This window comes from Pongo pygmaeus, chromosome 20 (genome assembly GCF_028885625.2).
Source record: "Pongo pygmaeus isolate AG05252 chromosome 20, NHGRI_mPonPyg2-v2.0_pri, whole genome shotgun sequence".
Taxonomy (NCBI): Eukaryota; Metazoa; Chordata; class Mammalia; order Primates; family Hominidae; genus Pongo; species Pongo pygmaeus.
Genome location: NC_072393.2, coordinates 47,112,073 through 47,131,377, shown reverse-complemented (window position 1 = coordinate 47,131,377; position 19,305 = coordinate 47,112,073). Strand labels below are relative to the sequence as shown.

The 19,305-nt window shown below is 56.1% G+C and overlaps 2 protein-coding genes across 5 annotated transcripts in view; one reads left to right on the top strand and one right to left on the bottom strand.

Moving 5' to 3' along the window:
* Nucleotides 1–2,399: 2,399 nt before the first annotated feature.
* Nucleotides 2,400–4,482, top strand: B3GNT8 (UDP-GlcNAc:betaGal beta-1,3-N-acetylglucosaminyltransferase 8). Its single transcript, XM_054462922.2, has 2 exons — nt 2,400–2,547; nt 3,020–4,482. The coding sequence occupies exon 2, from the start codon at nt 3,052–3,054 to the stop codon at nt 4,243–4,245; it is 1,194 nt and encodes a 397-aa protein (XP_054318897.2). The 5' UTR covers nt 2,400–2,547; nt 3,020–3,051; the 3' UTR covers nt 4,246–4,482.
* A 356-nt stretch (nt 4,483–4,838) lies between these two features.
* BCKDHA (branched chain keto acid dehydrogenase E1 subunit alpha) overlaps nt 4,839–19,305 on the bottom strand; it is a 29,386-nt gene continuing 14,919 nt past the window's right edge. The window contains exons 4-9 of one of the 4 annotated variants that reach the window (XM_054462920.2): nt 15,336–15,444; nt 10,511–10,672; nt 7,470–7,676; nt 7,070–7,211; nt 6,671–6,842; nt 4,839–5,403 (exon numbers count right to left, since the gene is read on the bottom strand). In XM_054462920.2, coding sequence (XP_054318895.1) covers nt 5,233–5,403; nt 6,671–6,842; nt 7,070–7,211; nt 7,470–7,676; nt 10,511–10,672; nt 15,336–15,444 — 963 coding nt within the window. In that variant the 3' untranslated portion in view covers nt 4,839–5,232. The remainder of the gene's footprint in view (nt 5,404–6,670; nt 6,843–7,069; nt 7,212–7,469; nt 7,677–10,510; nt 10,673–15,335; nt 15,445–19,305) is intronic. The other 3 variants (XM_054462921.2, XM_063658182.1, XM_063658183.1) reach the window with 3 other exon arrangements.

Sequence of the window (19,305 nt, the reverse complement as noted above, 5' to 3'; positions counted from 1 at the left end):
GTTGTCCATTCTTTTTTTTTTTTTTTTTTTTTGATTAGAGATAAGATCTCACTATGTTGCCCAGGGTGGTCTTGAACTCCTGGCTCAAGTGATCCTCCCCTCTTGGCCTCCCAGAGTACTGGGATTACAGGGGTGAGCCACTGTCCCACCAGTTTTTTTTTTTTCCTCATAGCCAGCTCTTACACAGAAATAACAGATACACCCCATTCTTCTTAAGACTCACCACAAGCGCCCCTTGCTGCCTCTAGACCCATAAATACCTAGGGTGAAATCAGCTTGCTCTGGGTGAACAGGTGCCAGCTAGGACCTAGGCGGGAGCAGCTTTTACACCATGAGAATGACAAGGCTTCGCAAATATAGAGAGTCAGAAACTTGGGGAATGTGTGCAGAAGTGGATTTTAAGGATGTTACACCAATGAAGGTGGATGTAACACTAGCTCAGGCCAAATTTACTGGCATGAGTGTGCTTTCTAGAGCTTCTGGATTTCATAGGTTACCTTGTGCAGCTGGACGTAGTTCTAATAGCTTGCTTGGGTGCCTAACTGGAACTTGGATCCAACAGTGGCCTAAAGTTAATGAGGCAGAGAGACCAGAACTGCCCTAGCATAAGATGGGTGAGGGGAGTCCCAAGGCTTGGGGAGACAGAAGTGTTGGATTGGAATGATCGTGTTCCACCAGCATGTTCACCCTCCAGCCATGTTCCCCAAAGAAGGCACCCCTTACTGGCCAATCCCATGAGAGTTAATTATTCTGTATATTGAACTTTCCCTATTCCTATTCCTGTGTGGTTTCTCTCTCCTGATTGGACCCGGAGTGAGGCACATGGCAAAGGCAAAAAGAAAGGCACCCTCTGAAGCTTCCTAATGCTTTCAGGAGGAGCAGCACCCCCTGCACCCAGAAGCTAGATGAGCTCAGGGGGCCTGGAGTCCCTCTCTCCCAGCCCCAGGGTGGAGTGGGCTTGCAGACTCCCTCAGGAGGTGCTTGGGCCCCTGCCCCCAGCCCCTAGCTGTCATTTCCCACTCCAACTATTATTCCATTAATATTCACCACTTCCTCCCCACTCTCTTCCTCCAGCTGTTCCCACGGGCTCCATTATTCAAACTTTGGGGGAGGAAATCAGGGCTGGACAGATCATCAACTGCTGCTGCTGACAGACTGTGTTCCTGCCATGATGGGGACAGGCCTGCCCCAAACCAGGGTGGAGTAAAGGGGTCAGCCCAGGCTTAGTGGGAGCCCCTTAGTCCTACCCCATGTCTTGGAAGGTCTTCAGAGAGCTGATGCAGTCCCAACAGCAGGGGCCCCTGGAAGGCAGGGACGCAAACACAGGCAGACACCCTCTCCTGCCCCAAGGGGCTGGATGTGAGTGTTCCCGGAGTCACAGTGCTGCTGGGGGAGGGGCGGGGCCTGGGATGAGGCTGGCTCCAGGCTGGAGGTTGGGGGTAAGGTAGGAACGGATTCCCACCCTGCTGGGCAGGCAGCCCGGGTGCCGAGAGGGATGGAGGAGGTACAGGGGGTCAGCTTAGCTCCCGGGGTTCCCTGTGGGCCCCACCCCATCACTCTCTATTGCCCTTGAAGCTCCAGTCTTTTCCTCTCCTGTTCTTCCCCTTGGCTCCCTCTCCGCCTCTGCCAGGGTCTGGCTCGGAAGCCTGAGTCCCTCCCCTCTGCCCTCCACCTGCCTCTCTCAACCTCTCTTTCCCCGTGAGCACCCACAGGGCTTCCGCAACCCCTTATCTTTCTCGCCATCTCCATTTCCCTCCCCCTCTCCCTTCTGGCCACCTTCCCACTTTCCCGTCTTCTCTCTCTCTCTCCCCCTCAGCTCTCTCCATCGCCTGTCTCACCCCAGTTCTCCTCTCTCTGCTGCCTGGCTGCCTCTTCCCTCTCCACAATGTCTCTGTCTCTCCTCCTCACCAGCCCCGTTCCCCCCACCTCACCCTGACTGGGCAGCAACAACAAACATCCCTCTGGCAGGCCCGCGGATGCCTTCCCACTCAGCACATTCACTGCCGCCTCCTGGCCATGGGCGCAGCCAGGTGCCAGCCTCTCAGCCTCCCCATCTCTGCCTCAGTGGGACCCTGCCTCGCCCTGGTCACTCTAACACTCCCCACCCCAGGCCCAGCCCTCAGCCCCACCCTCCCTGGCAACCCCTCCCTCCCCAGGCCCTGGTTCTCCCCTCCCAGGCCTCACAAAGCCCCCGTCTTGTTTCTGTGGCTGCCCCTGCACCCTTCCCAGCTGTCTAACCAGAAACCAGCCCTAACACGCCAGAGCCCCATCTCTCAGGTCGGCCTCCTGCCCTCCTCCCTCCCTCCCTCCCTCCCTCTCTCCTGCCCCTCCCTCCCTCCCTCCCTCTCTCCTGCCTCAGCCCCGCCCCGGCCCCTGGGGCCCTCCCTGCTCCCGCTCCACTCCCCTCCCCGCCCCTCTGGACTGGCTGGGCAGGGCTGGGCCCTGCCGGTCGACAACACAGGGGCTGGGGCAGGCAGATCAGAGGGAGCTGAGGGAGAGGCCTGACCTGAGGCCGGCACCCGGAGCTGGTGGGAGCCAGACCCAGAGGTAAAAAAGCGTGGGATCCCTGGTTCCCCAGTCCCTGGGGTGGGGGTGTTGTGGGAGGCAGGCTGGGTTTCTAACCCCAGGGAGCTAGGAATCGTGCTCCTGGTTTCCTGGTGAGGGGGATAAATGGAGGGAGAGGGAGGAGATAGACAGCAAGGTCCCTTGTCCTGGATGGAGACAGTGAAGAGGTAGACCCTTGGGCTTTTAGGAAGGTGGAAGCGTTTGGACGGAGTGGGAAGAACAGGGTGCTGGTACCGGATTGGAATGGGGGACTCCTAGGTCTAGGAATAAGGACCAACGAGGTCCCTGGGTCAGGGGAGCTGTTTAGGATCTGGGACTGAGAGAAGCTGTTATGGGGGTTGGCGGGGACTGTGGAAGATTGTGAAGCTGTCTGCCTGGGGCCTGGCTGGGCCCTCTCTGGAGGCCCATCCCCACACCCCAATGGCCTCCGTGGCTCCCCTGTGCTCCCTTGTAGCTCCCGCAGCCGCCCCTTCCCTGGGCCGGGTCATGCGCTGCCCCAAGTGCCTTCTCTGCCTGTCAGCACTGCTCACACTCCTGGGCCTCAAAGTGTACATCGAGTGGACATCCGAGTCCCGGCTCAGCAAGGCCTACCCCAGCCCTCGGGGCACCCCGCCAGGCCCCACGCCAGCCAACCTTGAGCCCACCCTACCTGCCAACCTCTCCACCCGCCTGGGCCAGACTGTCCCGCTGCCCTTCGCTTACTGGAACCAGCAGCAGTGGCGGCTGGGGTCCCTGCCCAGTGGGGACAGCACTGAAACGGGGGGCTGCCAGGCTTGGGGGGCCGCCGCCGCCACCGAGATCCCTGACTTCGCCTCCTACCCCAAGGACCTCCACCGCTTCCTGCTGTCGGCAGCCTGCCGGAGCTTCCCACAGTGGCTGCCTGGAGGTGGTGGCGGCCAAGTCTCCAGCTGCTCAGATATTGATGTCCCCTACCTGCTGTTGGCCGTCAAGTCAGAACCAGGGCGCTTTGCAGAACGACAGGCCGTGAGGGAGACGTGGGGCAGTCCAGCTCCAGGGATCCGGCTGCTCTTCCTGCTAGGGTCTCCGGTGGGTGAGGCGGGGCCTGACCTAGACTCACTAGTGGCCTGGGAGAGCCGTCGCTACAGTGACCTGCTGCTCTGGGACTTCCTCGACGTCCCATTCAACCAGACACTCAAAGACCTGCTGCTGCTGGCCTGGCTGGGCCGCCACTGCCCCACCGTGAGTTTTGTCTTGCAAGCTCAGGACGATGCCTTTGTGCACACCCCTGCCCTGCTGGCTCACCTGCGGGCCCTGCCACCTGCCTCGGCCCAAAGCCTCTACCTGGGTGAGGTCTTTACCCAGGCCATGCCTCTCCGGAAGCCAGGAGGACCCTTCTACGTGCCCGAGTCCTTCTTCGAAGGTGGCTACCCAGCCTATGCAAGTGGGGGTGGCTACGTCATTGCCGGGCACCTGGCACCCTGGCTGCTGCGGGCAGCAGCCCGTGTGGCACCCTTCCCGTTTGAGGACGTCTACACTGGCCTTTGCATCCAAGCCCTGGGCCTGGTGCCCCAGGCCCACCCAGGCTTCCTCACAGCCTGGCCAGCAGACCGCACTGCGGACCACTGCGCTTTCCGCAACCTGCTGCTGGTACGGCCCCTGGGCCCCCAGGCCAGCATTCGGCTCTGGAAACAACTGCAAGACCCAAGGCTCCAATGCTGACTCTCGGTGGGGAGGGTGGAGGTGCTGACCTGGCCCGGGCCCTGGCCTGGGCCTCTGGGGCCTGCCCCTGGCTCAGCCCTTCCTTCCAGGTCTTGATGGGAGGGAGGAGGGCCCAGAAGCTGGACAACTTAAGCCACTCCTTGGCCTCCCCAGCCAGGGGCCTGGGCAGGAAAGATGGGGTGGTGGACTGTTTTTGCCTACTTTTTGATTTTGAAAAACATGCACTCCCCACTCTGAGGCCTGGGGTTGTTTTTGCATCTGTGGGGCCCTGGAGTAGCGGGGAGCAGGGCTTGGCCACACGCTGATCTTCATCCTGGACGCTCCCCTGCACCCTTGCTGGGCAGGGCTAGCTCCACTGGGCTCCCCATCACTCTGCTGGACAGCAGGCTTGCCCCATTCTGTGAGAGAGCAGGAGACCATCTCTGGAGGACCCCCCCACCCCCAACCTGTCTGCTGGAGTTAACCTTCCAGCTTGCGAAAGCTTCCCGGGGAAGCAGGTATCTCAAGAGCCTTGACCTTATTTATCTAAGGTGGAGAAGCTGGGGGTGGCCTCAAATCACCCCCAAACTCCAGGAAACAGAGACCAGAGGTGGTAGAGAGCCAGGCGCAGAGATGCAGTTTATTCGTGACCTCTGCTGGCCACTCGCACCTGCGCAAGTTCCACAGGCTGAACTGCCATGTCCACCCCATGCCCAGAGGGGCTTCTAGTCCTAGATGTGCCCTCACCCAGCCCCTGGGAGAAGGCACCATAACAACAGGTGAAGAGGGGGCTGATGGAGCCTCAGCAACTGCTGCAGATACTGTCCCCTGACAATGTAACAGCCTGGAGGAGCAGGGGTGAAGAGTGGCAGCCGCCCTGGCCGCTGAGTATTTTAGAGGGAGCTGACTGGGAAAGACGGTGGCGTGCTGCCAGGTCCCCCTGCTCCCCTTAGAGTGGGGCTACCTCTCGGGGTAGCTGAGGGTGGGTAGGGGTGGGCTGAGCAGGCCTCACTTATCGAAATGCTCCAGTGGGTAGTGCTCCCCGTAGGTCTGCAGGTGGCGGGCCAGGGACTCCTGCTGCTTGCGGAGCTGGGCGGGCATCTCCTGATACACGTCTGAGAAGAGCAGGTTGGGGTTGGGTTTGGGCTTCCGCTCGGCCTGCTCAAAGGCCTCCATCACCTGTGGGGACATGGGGCAGTGGGCAGGCAGCCGGCCTCCCATGCAGGACCCTGCCTCCTCCTGCAGGACCTTGGCAAGGAATTAACCACTCCAAGCCTTTATGTTCCCACCTGGACAATGGAAATGATTATCCTAGCAGAGGTGTAATGAAAACCCCCAAATCCCAGCAGGGATCAGGTGCTATGCAAGTGTGTGGAATCATTTAAGGCTTTCAGCAGCCCTAAGAGGTAGGCAGCTAAGCAATGAGGAAACTGAGGCACAAAGAAGGGCAGGGACAGGACGCACAGTGCTGCCCTATGCCGGGTGCTGCCCTCACCACTGGGCTGCACAGGCCCTGGGTCCTAATGACCGGGCCAGGGAGGGTGGCACACTGACTCTGGGCAGGGCATGTACACTCCACCACGGTTTGCCACCTAATCCTCAAACCAGCTTCTTTTTTTTTTTAAGAGATAGTCTCACTCTGTTACCCAGGCTGGAGTGCAGTGGCGCCATCTCCAATCACTGCAAGTTCCGCCACCCGGGTTCAAGCGACTCTTCTGCCTCACCTTCCCAAGTACCCAGGACTACGGGCACGCACCACCACGCCTGGCTAATTTTTTTTTTTGAGACGGAGTCTCGCTCTTGTTGCCCAGGCTGGAGTGCAATGGTACAATCTCAGCTCACTGCAACCTCTACCTCCCAGGTTCAAGCAACTTCTCCTGCCTCGGCCTCCCTAGTAGCTGGGATTACAGGCACCCGCCACCACGCCCGGCTAATTTTTGTATTTTTATTAGAGACGAGGTTTCACCATGTTGGCCAGGCTGGTCTCAAACTCCTGACCTCAGGTGATCCGTCCACCTTGGCCTCCCAAAGTGCTGGGATTACAGGCATGAGCCACCACGCCCAGCCCTAATTTTTGTATTTTTAGTAGAGACAGGGCTTGACCATGTTGGCCAGGCTGTTCTCAAGCTCCTGACCTCAAGTGATCTGCCACCTCGACCTCCCAAAGTGCTGGGATTACAGGAGTGAGCCACCATGCTGAGCCTCAAACCAGTTTCTCAAATGGGCACCACCAGCATCCCCTTTCAAAGACAAGGAAGTGGAGGGCAACGTGCCAAGGACACAGAGCCAGGACACACACGGCCCCAGCAGCCTGGCTTCACAGGCCACATCTGAGACATCACTGAGGTTATCCCTGAGCCTCCCAGTTCGGTGTTCCACAAATCCTTCCTGAGCTCTGCAGGCCGCAGCAGACCCCAGCACACCCTCCCAGGCGGGGCACCCTCACCTTCTTGCGGGACTGCTTCCTCCAGGCCTTCTCCTGCTCCTCATCCCACCAGCCTTGGCTCAGCAGGTAGTGCCGCAGCCGGGAGATGGGGTGGTCCTGCTTATCCCAGTAATTGACCTCGTCCACCGAGCGGTACGCTGAACTGTCGTCACTGGTGCTGTGGTGCCCGATCCTGCACAGGGGCAAGGGGCCCCAGGTCAGTGTGGGGCTCCCTGGAGTGGGGGTCAGGAGGGAGGATGGGGGATGGACTAGGGAAGGAGGAGTGGAAATGGAATAAAGGCAAGGGGGAGATGCAACATCATGTGATAAGGCCATGTTTTGGAGACAGTGATCGATATGAGGAAGATGCTACGGTGGCTGTCAGCGCTGTGGGGGTGCTGACGGGGGAGCTGCAGGCACCTGTAGGTCATGGCCTCGATGAGGAAGGGCTGGTTCTCTGCCACAGCCCGCCGTCGGGCCTCCTTTGTGGCATTGTACACAGCAAACACATCATTACCATCCACACGGATTGACATGATGCCATACCCGGGGCCTCGTGCTGCTGTGGGGACACAGAGAAGGCAGGTCAGGCCAGGGCTGAGATAAGGAACATGCACGAGGCCAAGGGGACGAGCAGGGAGAGGACAGAGAGCAAGGTTGAGTGCTCAGGACCTCAACTCCTGTGGCTGACCAAGTGCCAGACGCCACAGGACACAGGACGAGAACCAGGAAGGACGGCAGGGGTGGCAGGAAGGTGGTGGGATTGGGGAGGGAAGGAGATGATCCCAGTGGGGTGGGGAGCAGCCGGCAGAGCCCATACCAATACCATCGCCGCGATACTGCTCGGAGGTGGGCGTGGAGATGGCGTAGCCATTGTTCCGGCAGAAGAAGATGATGGGGCACTCAAGTGTGGCAGCGAAGTTGAAGCCGGCATGGGCGTCCCCCTCACTGGCCGCCCCCTCGCCGAAGTAACAGATGACGACCCTGTTGGCGTTGGCCCGCTTGGCTGCGTAGGCCGCCCCCACCGCTGCAGGGGATGAGAGGGTGGTGAGCAGCGCCGGAGACTCACACGCACTCACACGCACTCACACTCACATGACCCAGGGCTCAAGCGTGGCTCAGGCCAGCAGTCACCAGGCTTCAAGGGGAAAGGAAACAGCTCAGCTTCTGATGCCCCCCAGCATCTGCCCACCCAGGTCTCCTCTTGCTCAGCTGACAGCAACTCCACCCTTGCAACTGCTCAGGCTGAAGACTCCAGTATCATCTCCAAGCCAAACTTCCCGCCATTCCCCACGTCTACTCCACCTTCAGAACCTCACTCACCCCTCTTACCTCCTCCTCCGCACCACCCTGGTCAAGCCCAAGTTACTGAGCAGCCTCCTTACTAGCCCTTCACACACTGCCCAATCCCTTACCCACAGGGCAGCCCGCGGAATCCATGAAGAGGTGAGCCAGGCCAAGGAGGAGCAGACTCCTCCCCACCCACGGCTCCTGTCCTACTTTGAGTAAAAGTCAACATCCCTGCAAAAGGCAAAGGCCTTGAGGCCCCACCCAACCTGCACCATCTGCACCACCCCCACCACCTCCTGGACTTTACCTCCAACCACCCCACACCTGCTCACCCCACACCCGCTCACTCCACAACTGCTCACTCCACACCTGCCCCTCTGGGCTCCTCCCGGCTCCTCAAACACGCCAGGCTCACACCTGCCTCAAGACACCACACAGCTCCCTCCCTCACGTCCTCTGGTCCATACTTCAGTGTCACTCTAGTGACGGCCCCCAGCCACCCCTACAGTGCACCACACCCCGCTGGCTTGGCTGCTCCCTACAGGACCCCCACCCTCATATACTCCAGGAGTTCCCTCTCCATCTTTGTTACTGTCCGTCTCCCCCACCACAATGGCAGCACCAGGAGGGCTGAGGTTTGCGTTGCTTTTGTTCCCTGCACTTGGAGTGGCACCGGCACACGGCAGGAACTTCGTGTATTTGAAGTGACTTAGCAGGGACCCAGAGGAAAGGTTAGGGCCATGCCCCAGCCTTGTGGAAACCCTATTACCTTTAGCTCAAATGCCCCCTAAATGCCCCCTCCTCTGAGAAAGCTTCCCTGCCCACCTCCCACCTAAGAGGCTCAAACTGCTTCTTGTTCCCCAACAAAAGAACACTATGAGCTAAGGGGTGTGGAGCCTCCTGCTGTGCTGGGCACAGTGCTGAGGCCTGGAGACACAAACTCATGCATCTCGGCTGCCCTAGGCCAAAGAAGCCAGGGCCCAGACCAACCCTAGATCAGGCTACAGGCCCCAGAGGGCAGGAAGGGGCTCCGATTCCTTGTTCTGCACACTATGAGGGTGCAGGCCTGGCACCCAGTGGGTTTGCTTCCCAAACAAGCCTCTTATAAGGGAAGGGGCTTCAGGGCACCTACAGTAAGCTTTGGGAAAGCTTACTTGACTCTGAGGACTGAGGCAGACAAAGGTCAGGGCCAAGAACCCAGGCTCTGGAGGTACACAGTCCATGACTTGAGTCCCTGCTCCTCTCCCTCTGTGCCATATGACCGTTAGCGAGTGACTTCCCTCTTTGACTTCAATTTCCTTTTTTTTGAGACAAGATCTCACTTTGGCTAGAGTGCAATGGCACGATCTCAGCTCATTGCAACCTCTGCCTCCCAGGTTCAAGCGATCCTCCTGCTTCGGCCTCCTGAGTAGCTAGGATTACAGGTGTGCACCACCATGCCAAGCTAATTTTTGTATGTTTAGTAGGGACAGGGCTTTGCCACGTTGGCCAGGCTCCTGCACTTTTTTTTCCCCACTCGCTTGCTCTCTCTCTCACACACACAAAACACGGGCATCCTGCTCTTGAAAAAGAACAAAAGCAAATAATAACCTCTGTCCCCATGGCCACAATGAGGGTCCTATTAGACGATGAATGTGAAGCATTGGCACAGTGGAAACTGGTGCACACGTTGGCTATGTTTGTGAGCAGACAAATGCAGTAGGCATGTGGTTGGGAAATCCAGAGTGTGGTCACACAGGCTTCAGGCCCCTGAATGGGGTGGGGACAGCAACAGAGCCCTCTTCTGAAGGGTCCCAGACAAGAGGTGCATTCAAAGTCTGGAACACAGGCCAGGTGCAGTGGCTCACATCTGTAATCCCAGCACTTTGAGAGGCCAAGGCGGGCAGATCACTTGAACTCAGGTTCAAGATCAGCCTGGCCAACATGGTGAAACCTTATCTCTACAAAAAATACAAAAAATTAGCCAAGCACAATGGCATATGCCCATAATACCAGCTACTCAGGAGGCTAAGGCAGGAGAATCACTTGAGCCTGGGAGGTGGAGGTTACAGTGAGCAGACATCGCACCATTGCACTCCAACCTGGCTGACGAGAGTGAAACCCCGTCTCAGACAAAAAAAAAAAAAGTGGGCTGGGCACAATGGCTTACGCCTGTAATCCCAGCACTTTGAGAGGCTGACACGGGTGGATCACCTGAGGCCAGGAGTTTGAGATCAGCCTGGCCAACACGGTGAAACCCTGTCTCTATTAAAAATACAAAAATTAGCTGGGCGTGGTGGTGCATACCTGTGGTCTCAGCTAATTGGGAGGCTGAGGCAGGAGAATTGCTTGAAGCTGGGAGAAGGAGGCTGCAGTGAGCTGCGATCACACCACTGCACTCTAGCCTGGGCAACAGTGCGAGACTCTGTCTCAAAAAAGAAAAAAATAAGAACAAGTCTGGAGCACAGACCAGGGCTCTAGTGCTGTCACCAACCCAGAATTCCACCCAGAAGGGAGGCAGAAGAGCTGAGGCCTGGGCAGGGGTGTGACATTGGTCTGCATATGTGCAAGGTACAGGGCATGCATCCTCACCCTGAGGGATCTGCGTGGCCAGTGGAGAGGAGATAGTGACGAAGTGGCGTTCCTTGCAGCCATAGTGGACGGGCATCTGGCGCCCCTTGCCCAAGTCACTGATGTTGCCATAGCACTGGGCCATGAATAGTTCCAGGGGGTAGTCCCGATACATCAGCACACCTAGGAGAGGAGGAGGCAATGGTTAGCCGAGTGGGCAGTACAGGGGGACAGTTCAGCCCTGTGGGTGACCTGCAGCATGCTGGTAGGCAGACAGGAAAGCTCAGCTTGTTTTAAGAGGGAGACTGATGTTCAGACTGACTGACTCTGCCCAGCAAGGCCAATCTGATTTTTCAAAAGAAAGCAGAAATCTAGCCTTTTTCTTTCTTTCTCTTAGTGAGATATTGTCTGGTCTTTAAGTGCTTTCAACTAATTCAATTACCTTTAAGAAATATTCTAACCATAAATCATTACTATGGCCACGCATGGTGGCTCATGCCTGTAATCCCAGCACTTTGGGAGGCTGATATTGGAGGATCGCTTGAGCCCAGGAGTTGGGAGACCAGCCTGGGCAACATAGTGAGGCCTCGCTTCTACAAAAAAAAAAAAAAATCAAAACATTAGCCAGGCATGGTGATGTGTGCCTGTGGTTCCAGCTACTTGGGAGGCTGAGGCAGAGGATAGCTTCAGCCCAGAAGTTCAAGGCTGCAGGCAACTGAGATCGTGCCACTGCACTCCAATCTGGGCTACAAAGCAAGACCCTGTCTTGAAAAAAAAATAATAATCATTATGAACCAAATAACAGCATAGACCACTAATTTATAACTTCTGGACTACAGAAGAAGTACTCTAACCCACGTATGGCAGTAAAACCTTTTCTTCAAACAAAACCTCTGGTGAACACCCACCTCCCCATCAAAGGGAACCGCTCCAGGTGAAGGGGGCCCTTACTCCTGAGTTAGAAGACAGAAGGGGGTTTGTGATTGCCCTCGGACAAGCTCTTTGCCCCGCCTGAATAGTGGGACAATCTTCACACCAACACTTTAGGGGTAGCGCTGTGGATCAATGCTGCAAGCACTCAGACCAGGAACATTATTCAAAGGGAGCTCTCTAATACAGTGCTTTCCAAACCCTTTCTTTACCGCAGAACCCGGTCTTTAGATACAAATTTAATGGGGATCACATTACACACAGCAGTCACTTTTTTTTTTTTTGAGACAGAGTCTGCCTTGGCCACCCAGGCTGGAGTACAGTGGCGCAATCTGAGCTCACTGCAACCTCCACCTTCCAGGTTCAAGCAATTCTTGTGCCTCAGCCTCCCAAATAGCTGGGATTCCAGGTGTGCGCCACTACATCTGCCTAATTTTTTTTTTTTTTTTTTTTGAGACGGAGTTTTGCTCTTGTTGCCCGGAATGCAATGGCGCAGTCTTGGCTCACTGCAACCTCTGCCTCCCGGGCTCAAGCGATTCTCCTGCCTCAGCCTCGTGAGTAGCTGGGATTACAGGCAAGCGCCACCACATCCAGCTAATTTTTGTATTTTCAGTAGAGACGGGGTTTCTCCATGTTGGTCAGGCTGGTCTCAAACTCCCGACCTCAGGTGATCCACCCACCTCAGCCTCCCAAAGTGCTGCAATTACAGGTGTGAGCCACTGCGCCCGGCCCACTTGTTGATATTTTAGAGTTGAGGGTGGTTAGCATTACTTCAACATTCAACTTTAATACAGGTTTACTGGTATTTCCTGACACATGCTTTTGAATGGACATAATACAAATCCACAAAAGATGTGGCTGTGCTGCATATGTAACATAGAAACAGGAATTGCTCTGGTTAAGGAGGGAAAGAAAGGCCTTGTAGAGGGTCAAAGAAGGTCCAAAGCACTGATATAGGACCTTGGAATCAGGCTTTCTCAGAATGTGGTACTGGGTCCACCCATGTAAGAAGGACTGGGCAGGGGCAGGGGAACGTGCTAAAAGTACAAACTTGTCAGGCTCAGTGGCTCGTGCCCGTAATCCCAGCACTTTGGAAGGGTGAGGCAGGTGGACTGCTTGAGCTCAGGAGTTTGAGACCAGCCTGGGCAACACAGCGAAACCCCGTCTCTACCAAAAATTTAAAAAAAAATTAGCTAGGTGTGGTGGCGTGCACCTGTGGTCCCAGCTATTCAGGGGGCTGAGGTGGGAGGATCACTTGATCCTAAGAGGCAGAGGTTGCAGTGAGCCGAGATCTTGCCACTGCACTTCAACCTGGGTGACAGAGTGAGACTCCGTCTTGAAGAAAAAGAAAATACAGACTCACAGGCTGATTTGCACTAGGAAACTCCAGGTCCAGTGGGAACTGCTGCTCTTGCTTGACACCTGCCACCTCTTTTCTTGTTGGTCTCAGAGACAGGGTCTCACTCTGTCACCCAAACTGGAGTTCGGTGGTGGAATCATAGCTCACTTAGTCTTGAACTCCCGGGCTCAAGCAATCCTCCCACTCAGCCTCTTGAGTAGCTGGGACTACAGGTGTGCACCACCACGCCTGGCTAATTTTTTAATTTTTTAGAGATGGGGGTCTCACCATGTTGCCCAGGCTGGTATCAAACTCCTGGGCTCAAGCAATCCTCCCGCCTCGGCCTCCCAAAGTGCTGGGATTACAGGCGTGAGCCACCGCACCTGGCACCTGCTTCCTCTTAACACTCCTTTTCACCGGGCGCCACTCCCTGCGGGTGCCACCACTGATACTCCACATATAGCCCTGGGAAGACAGCCAAGGGTGGGAAACAGCGAGAGCTGTCTCTGGGTCAAACTGCCATAAAAAGACTTGGCTCCACTCCTTAGGAGAATGTGGCCTGGGCCCACGACCTCACCTCTGTTGACTCAGGTTCTTACCTGGCTTTTAGAGTTGATGGTAATGCCTGCCTCTCCTGCCTCACATGGATGGGGGAGGTGCCTCAATGAGGCAACACCACTGGGGCCTGCCCTAACCTCACCCAGTGTGCCCTCGCTCTGCAGTGCAGTGAGGGGAAATGACAGTCTCCAAGGCTAAAGAGCACTTATAACAGCACCTTGGCTGACCGGGCGTGGTGGCTCACGCCTGTAATCCCCAGCACTTTGGGAGGCCAAGGCAAACGAATCACTTGAGGTCAGGAGTTTGAAACCAGCCTGACCAATGTGGTGAAACCCCATCTCTACTAAAAATACAAAAATTAGCCAGGCATGGTGGTGCATGCCTTTAATTCCAGCTACTCAGGAGGCTGAGGCAGGAGAATCACCTGAACCTGGGAGGCAGAGGTTGCAGTGAGCCAAGACTGCGCCACCGCACTCCAGCCTGGGCGACAGAGCGAGACTCCATCTCAAAAAAATAAGGGAGAAGAAAAAAAGAACAGCACTCTGGTGTCAAGAGCCCAGGGAAGCGCTACCTATCATGATGAAGACCACTCTTCTCACTTCACAGACGACAGTGTCACCAAGGCGAGTGGCCTGCCAAGTGAAGCCTAGAGTGGGGCTGACTCCACTCCTTACCCTGCACCATGCTGCCTCTGCATGAGTCCCATTTGCAGCTGCCCAGACACTTCTGCTGACCCTCAGTGCTGGACAGTCCTTCCTGCAGAGGCGGCCAGCTCTCCCATGTGGAGAGCTCAGCGGCTCACGTGATTCCCATGAGGCTTGCTCGGTCCTGCCTGGTGCCCTCACAAGAGACCCCTTCAGCAAAAACAGGTGCAGTGCTCAGCACAGCTGGCGGGGGCCGGGCTTGCTGCCTGGTGTCTGGAAATCTTTTTCCGCACGGATGACACTCGACCTCAGACAAACACCACAGGGCATTTGCCCTCCTAGAGCATGTGGGGCCAAGGGCCTGGTCCGGCTGTGAGCAGTAGACAGTCCAGGAGCAGGCTGCAAGCCATGCTGGTCCATGGGGGCTCTGGACAGCCACGTGGTCTGGCCTGGCTGAAGGGCTGTCCCAGGGCGAGTCACCAATCATGACACCAACCCCTGGCCCTGAGCGCTTACTCTGTGATGAGGGCACTATATGCCAACTGCCCCAAGACTCCCCTCAACAGCTGTCTTGGGAAGGGCGACCATCCCCCTTACAAATGAGGAAACAGAGGCACAGGGCAGTTAAGCAACTTGCCCCAGGCTGTGCAGCGTCTAAGACAAAGGGTTAAGATGTGCCTTCCTGGCCCTATCAGTGCTCGCTGACACTCAGAGGGTAGTCCGCATGTAGGGCCCCACACCAACAAGCTCCCTGGAATACCCCACTCACTGCTCCCTGGGCTCACTCCTTCGCTCCCAGGCACTCATTCCTGCTCAATGATTTTCTTCATTCCTGGTCTTTGACCCTTCCTTCCTTTCACTCATCTAGGCCTGCCGGGCCCCTCTGATCTTGCACTGCACTCAGGTCTGTCAAGGTTCTTCCACGTGCTCCTGCTCCCTGAAGGATACAGCACCTGAGGAGGGGCCAGGGGATCACTACACCAGGCAGACAGGGTCTCCAGCACAGGCCACACCCACAGCGAACGCTGACCTCACTGCGTCCTCCCAGCGACCCTTGGATGTAGGTACCGTCATAACCCCTCTTCTGGAGATTAGAAAACTGAGGCTCAGAGAAGGGAAGTGACTTGCCCAAAACCTGACAACTGGTAACAAAGGGTTGAGCACAGACCCTGAGCCACTACGCTTCCTGGCCTTCAGAGTGGGAAGACCGCCCCCTCCAGAGTCCTGACCCTGGCTTGTCTCTTTCTTGCTTGGAAAGCTCTTCTTCCAGCTCCTTAGACCTTCCTGGTACTGTGCTGCTCCTGGAAGAACACTCAGAAAAACTAAATTGTACACTTCAACGGGGACCACAGGGCCAAACCACGGACAGACGTACCTGCCTCCCGGTACTGGCCAAACACCAGGTCCGTGTTGTCCAGGGCGGCGGCACTCCCCACGTGCGTACCCTCCTCACCATAGTTGGTCATGTAGAAGGAGATCCGGCCCTGGGGGTGGAGAGCGGACCGGGGCCCCACACTTGGTTATGCTGGGCAATGACAGAGAGCCATCCAAACCCTGCCCAGCTTCTGACGCCTCCATGAATTCGCAGTCTTCCTGAAGGCTAGTCCTGGGCCAGGCCATGCTGGGGTTCCTGCCTTTACGGAGACGCTGCCGGACTGCTTAGAACTGCCAGAGGGATCGAGTCACTATGACAGGAGCCCAAAGGAAGCACCTGTTCCACCACGGAAGGGCATCGGCGAGGACCAATGAGCAAAGATGGGGTGGGTGGAGGGTTCCAGGCAGAGGGAATGATAGACCGTGAGGCCAGAAGGGCTGGGACATACAGTGGTAGGGGTGGGGAAAGATGAGGAGGGAGAGGAAGGTGGCACCCAGATAACAAAGGGAACGATACATTGATTTTACTCTGGGAATAGTGGTAACCTGCCGACAGTCTTCTCAAGGGAGCAATGTGGTCAGACCTGTGTTTTAGAATTGCTCTCAGGCTGCAGTGAGGGAAACGGATGGAGTCATCAAGGCTGATTGCAGCAAGCCAGGAGAGAGGGGGCAGAGGCCCAGCTTGGTAGCGGAGGGAGGCAGGAGAGGAGCAGGTCGATGTGTCTGAGGAAGCTGAGTTGGCTGTGCTAGGGGGCAGCAGACCCTGTCAGCTGGCCACACCAGTGCCCAGTTCCCTTTTCCCAAATCCCCTAACCTGAGCCTCAAAAAGACACGCGCTCAGGTCCCTGGCCTCCCTTGCAGCCAGAGGTGGCCGTGGGACACAGTTTTAGCCAGAGATTTCGGTGGAAGTCTGCTTTTGCTTTCTAGATAGAAGAGACCATTGCTGCTGGTGCCAGCCCTACCCACTCCCTACTTCTTCCTGCCTTGCAGACAGCCATGAAGCCTGGACATGCAGCAGCCATGCTGTGAACACGAGGCCACAGGCAGAGCACGAAGGTCAACTCACCAACAACAGTGAAGCAGAGAGAGGATGGGGCTGGGTCTCAGAGTGTGCTGCTGAGCAGCTGAGCACTTCCTAAAGAAATATCTACAGACAGGCTAGGCGCGGTGGCTCACACCTGTAATCCCAGTACTTTGGGAGGCCAAGGCAGGCGGATCACTTGAGGTCAGGAGTTCAAGACTAGCCTGGCCAATATGGTGAAACCCCATCTCTACTAAAAATACAAAAATTAGCTGAGCGTGGTGGTGGGCGCCTGTAATCCCAGCTACTTGGGGGGCTAAGGCAGGAGAATCTCTTGAACCTGGGAGGTGGAGGTTGCAGTGAGCCGAGATTGCGCCACTGCACTCCAGCCTGGGCGACAGAGGTAGACTCCGTCTCTAAATAAATAAATAAAAATAACATAAAAGAAAAGAAGTATCTATAGCTGGGTGCAGTGGCTCACACCTATAATCCTACCATTTTGGGAGGCCGAGGCAGGCGGATCACCTGAGGTTGGGAGTTCGAGACCAGCCTGACCAACATGGAGAAACCCCATCTCTACTAAAAATACAAAATTAGCCAGGTGTGGTGGCACTTGCCTGTAATCCCAGCTACTCGGGAGGCTGAGACAGGAGAATCGCTTGAACCAGGGAGGCGGTAAGCCGAGATCGTGCCATTGCACTCCAGCCTGGGCAACAAGAGCAAAACTCCATCTCAAAAGTAAAAAAAAAAAAAGAAATATCTACAGACAGAGGGAATGAGAGAGGAGAAAGGGATAGCAAGGGGGAGGGAGGAGACAAGGATGAGATGAGGTTTCTGGTGTGGGCGAGCGGGTGGATGGTGCTGCTCTTCACTGAGAAATGGACTGGGTGAGGCAAAGGAGCACGCCTGGGAGGAAGATGTCGAGGTCAAGTTCAGACAGGATTAGTTTGCTGTGGGACATCCAGGGCGAGAAGCCAAGCAGGGCTCTGACAAGCAGTCTGGAGGGGGCTCTGGGCAGCCCTGGCATACGGATAGACATGAGATCACACAGGGCCATGTGTAAAGCGTAACAAAGGCAGCCTGGCCAGCACCCTGAGGGACACCCCGGGGCCAGTGCTCCTCGCGGCTCGGCAGTGCCCTCCTCCATGTGTTCCCAGGCCTGGCTTTCCCGTTGCTGTGGGGGAAACTGATGAATGTGTGCTTTCTTCTAAGTGGGGAGCCAATTAAAAGTTAATGCACATTCCAGTGCCAAGTGAGTGGGCGGTGCTGAGTACTGAGGGCCTGGCAGGACTGTCCAGGTTAGCGTGGGGAGGAGCCTGCAACCAGCCCCCTAAGGATCAGGACTCGGGGCTACTGGCAGAGGCTTCTGGTTGCCTTCCCAGTATCCTATTCCCCTCCTCTGTTAACAGAGGTCTCAATCTCCCGCAGGCAGCAACTGCCTGGACTAAAGGATTATTAATACATTTCTCAGTCTCCCCTGCAGCTAGGAGTGGCCCATGAAATGTATGCAGATGTCACTCGGTGGGACTACCCAGAAAGCTCTATAAAGGTGGGGGTGGTGTGGGATAGCTGGGATGTGCCATGTCTGGCCTTCCACCTTCCCTCTACTTCCTGCCTGGAATGAGATGTGATGGAGAGAGCTTCAGCAACCATTTTGGCTCATGAGGGGAACTCAGAGAAGGTAGAAGCCAATGCTATGAGTGGCGGATCTAAGCAACGAAAGAAAACTGGGTGTCCAATGACATCATGGAGCCACCAGAACTGCCCCAGACCACCTGTTTCCAGATTCTTTTATTTTTTTTGAGACAAAGTCTCCCTCTGTCGCCCAGGCTGGAATACAGTGGCGTGATCTTGGCTCACTGCAACCTCTGCCTCCCAGGCTTAAGTGATTCTCCCGCCTCAGCCTCCTGAGTAGCTGGGACTACAGGCATGCACCATCACACCAGGGTAATTTACGTACTTTTAGTAGAGATGGGGTTTTGCCATGTTGGCCAGGCTGATCTCAAACTCCTGACCTCAGGTGATCCACCCACCTTGGCCTCCCAAAGTGCTGGGATTACTATGAGCCACTGGGCTCGGCCCAGGTTTCTTTTATTCAAAAGAAGAAATTACTTATGTGTATAGGCTACTGCTTTTGTTTTTATTTGTTAGGGTTTGGATTTTTTGGTTTTTTTCGGTTTTTTTTTTTTTTTTTTTTGGAGTGGGAAAGAGGTCTGTAACTCACAGCTGAACACGGTCCTAACAGAAGCAGGCTGCATGGTGACAGGTGAGGTGACCTTACTGAGGGCTTCCTCTGTGTCAGCCAATGGGCACGAACCCTACTTGCTGTGACTTACAGAATTTCTATCCCTACCCTCCAGGGTGGTTCTATCGTTAGCCTCATTCTTTAATACAATGAGGAAACTGAGGCAAAGACAAGAAAAATCACCTGTCCGAAGTCACAGCTGTGACTGGACCCAAGTCCACTGGACTCCAAAGCCCGTGTGCGCAGCTCACAGCGGGGCAGGAGGGAGCCTACGAGTGCAGGGGTGGTGTGGCCTGGCACTGAGGCTGTGGAGAGAGGAGCAGAAAGCACCGAGGCCATGGGAGAACAGGCAGGCAGGGTGGCCAGGAAGGGCTGGACTTGCTTCTGTGGGTGCTGGACACCCAGGGAAGTTTCTGGGCACGGTGAAGACACTACCCTAACTCGGCAAAGCATGCATAGGGTTCCTATGAGTGAGAAAGTCTGGGAGTGGGCTGCCTGCCTGAAGCCACGCAGGGTCCACAGCAGGGTCACCTGGGCGCTTGACACAAATGCAAATTCCCAAGCTTGGGAGAGGTCCTGATCCCACGACAATGGCGGACATCCGAGGGCCTGCCTGCCCAACAAGCTTCCCACTTTTCTCAGAGGAACCCCCCAGCCCTGCCCTCCATCTCTGTGGCCTGGGAGATGGACTCTACCCCTCTACTC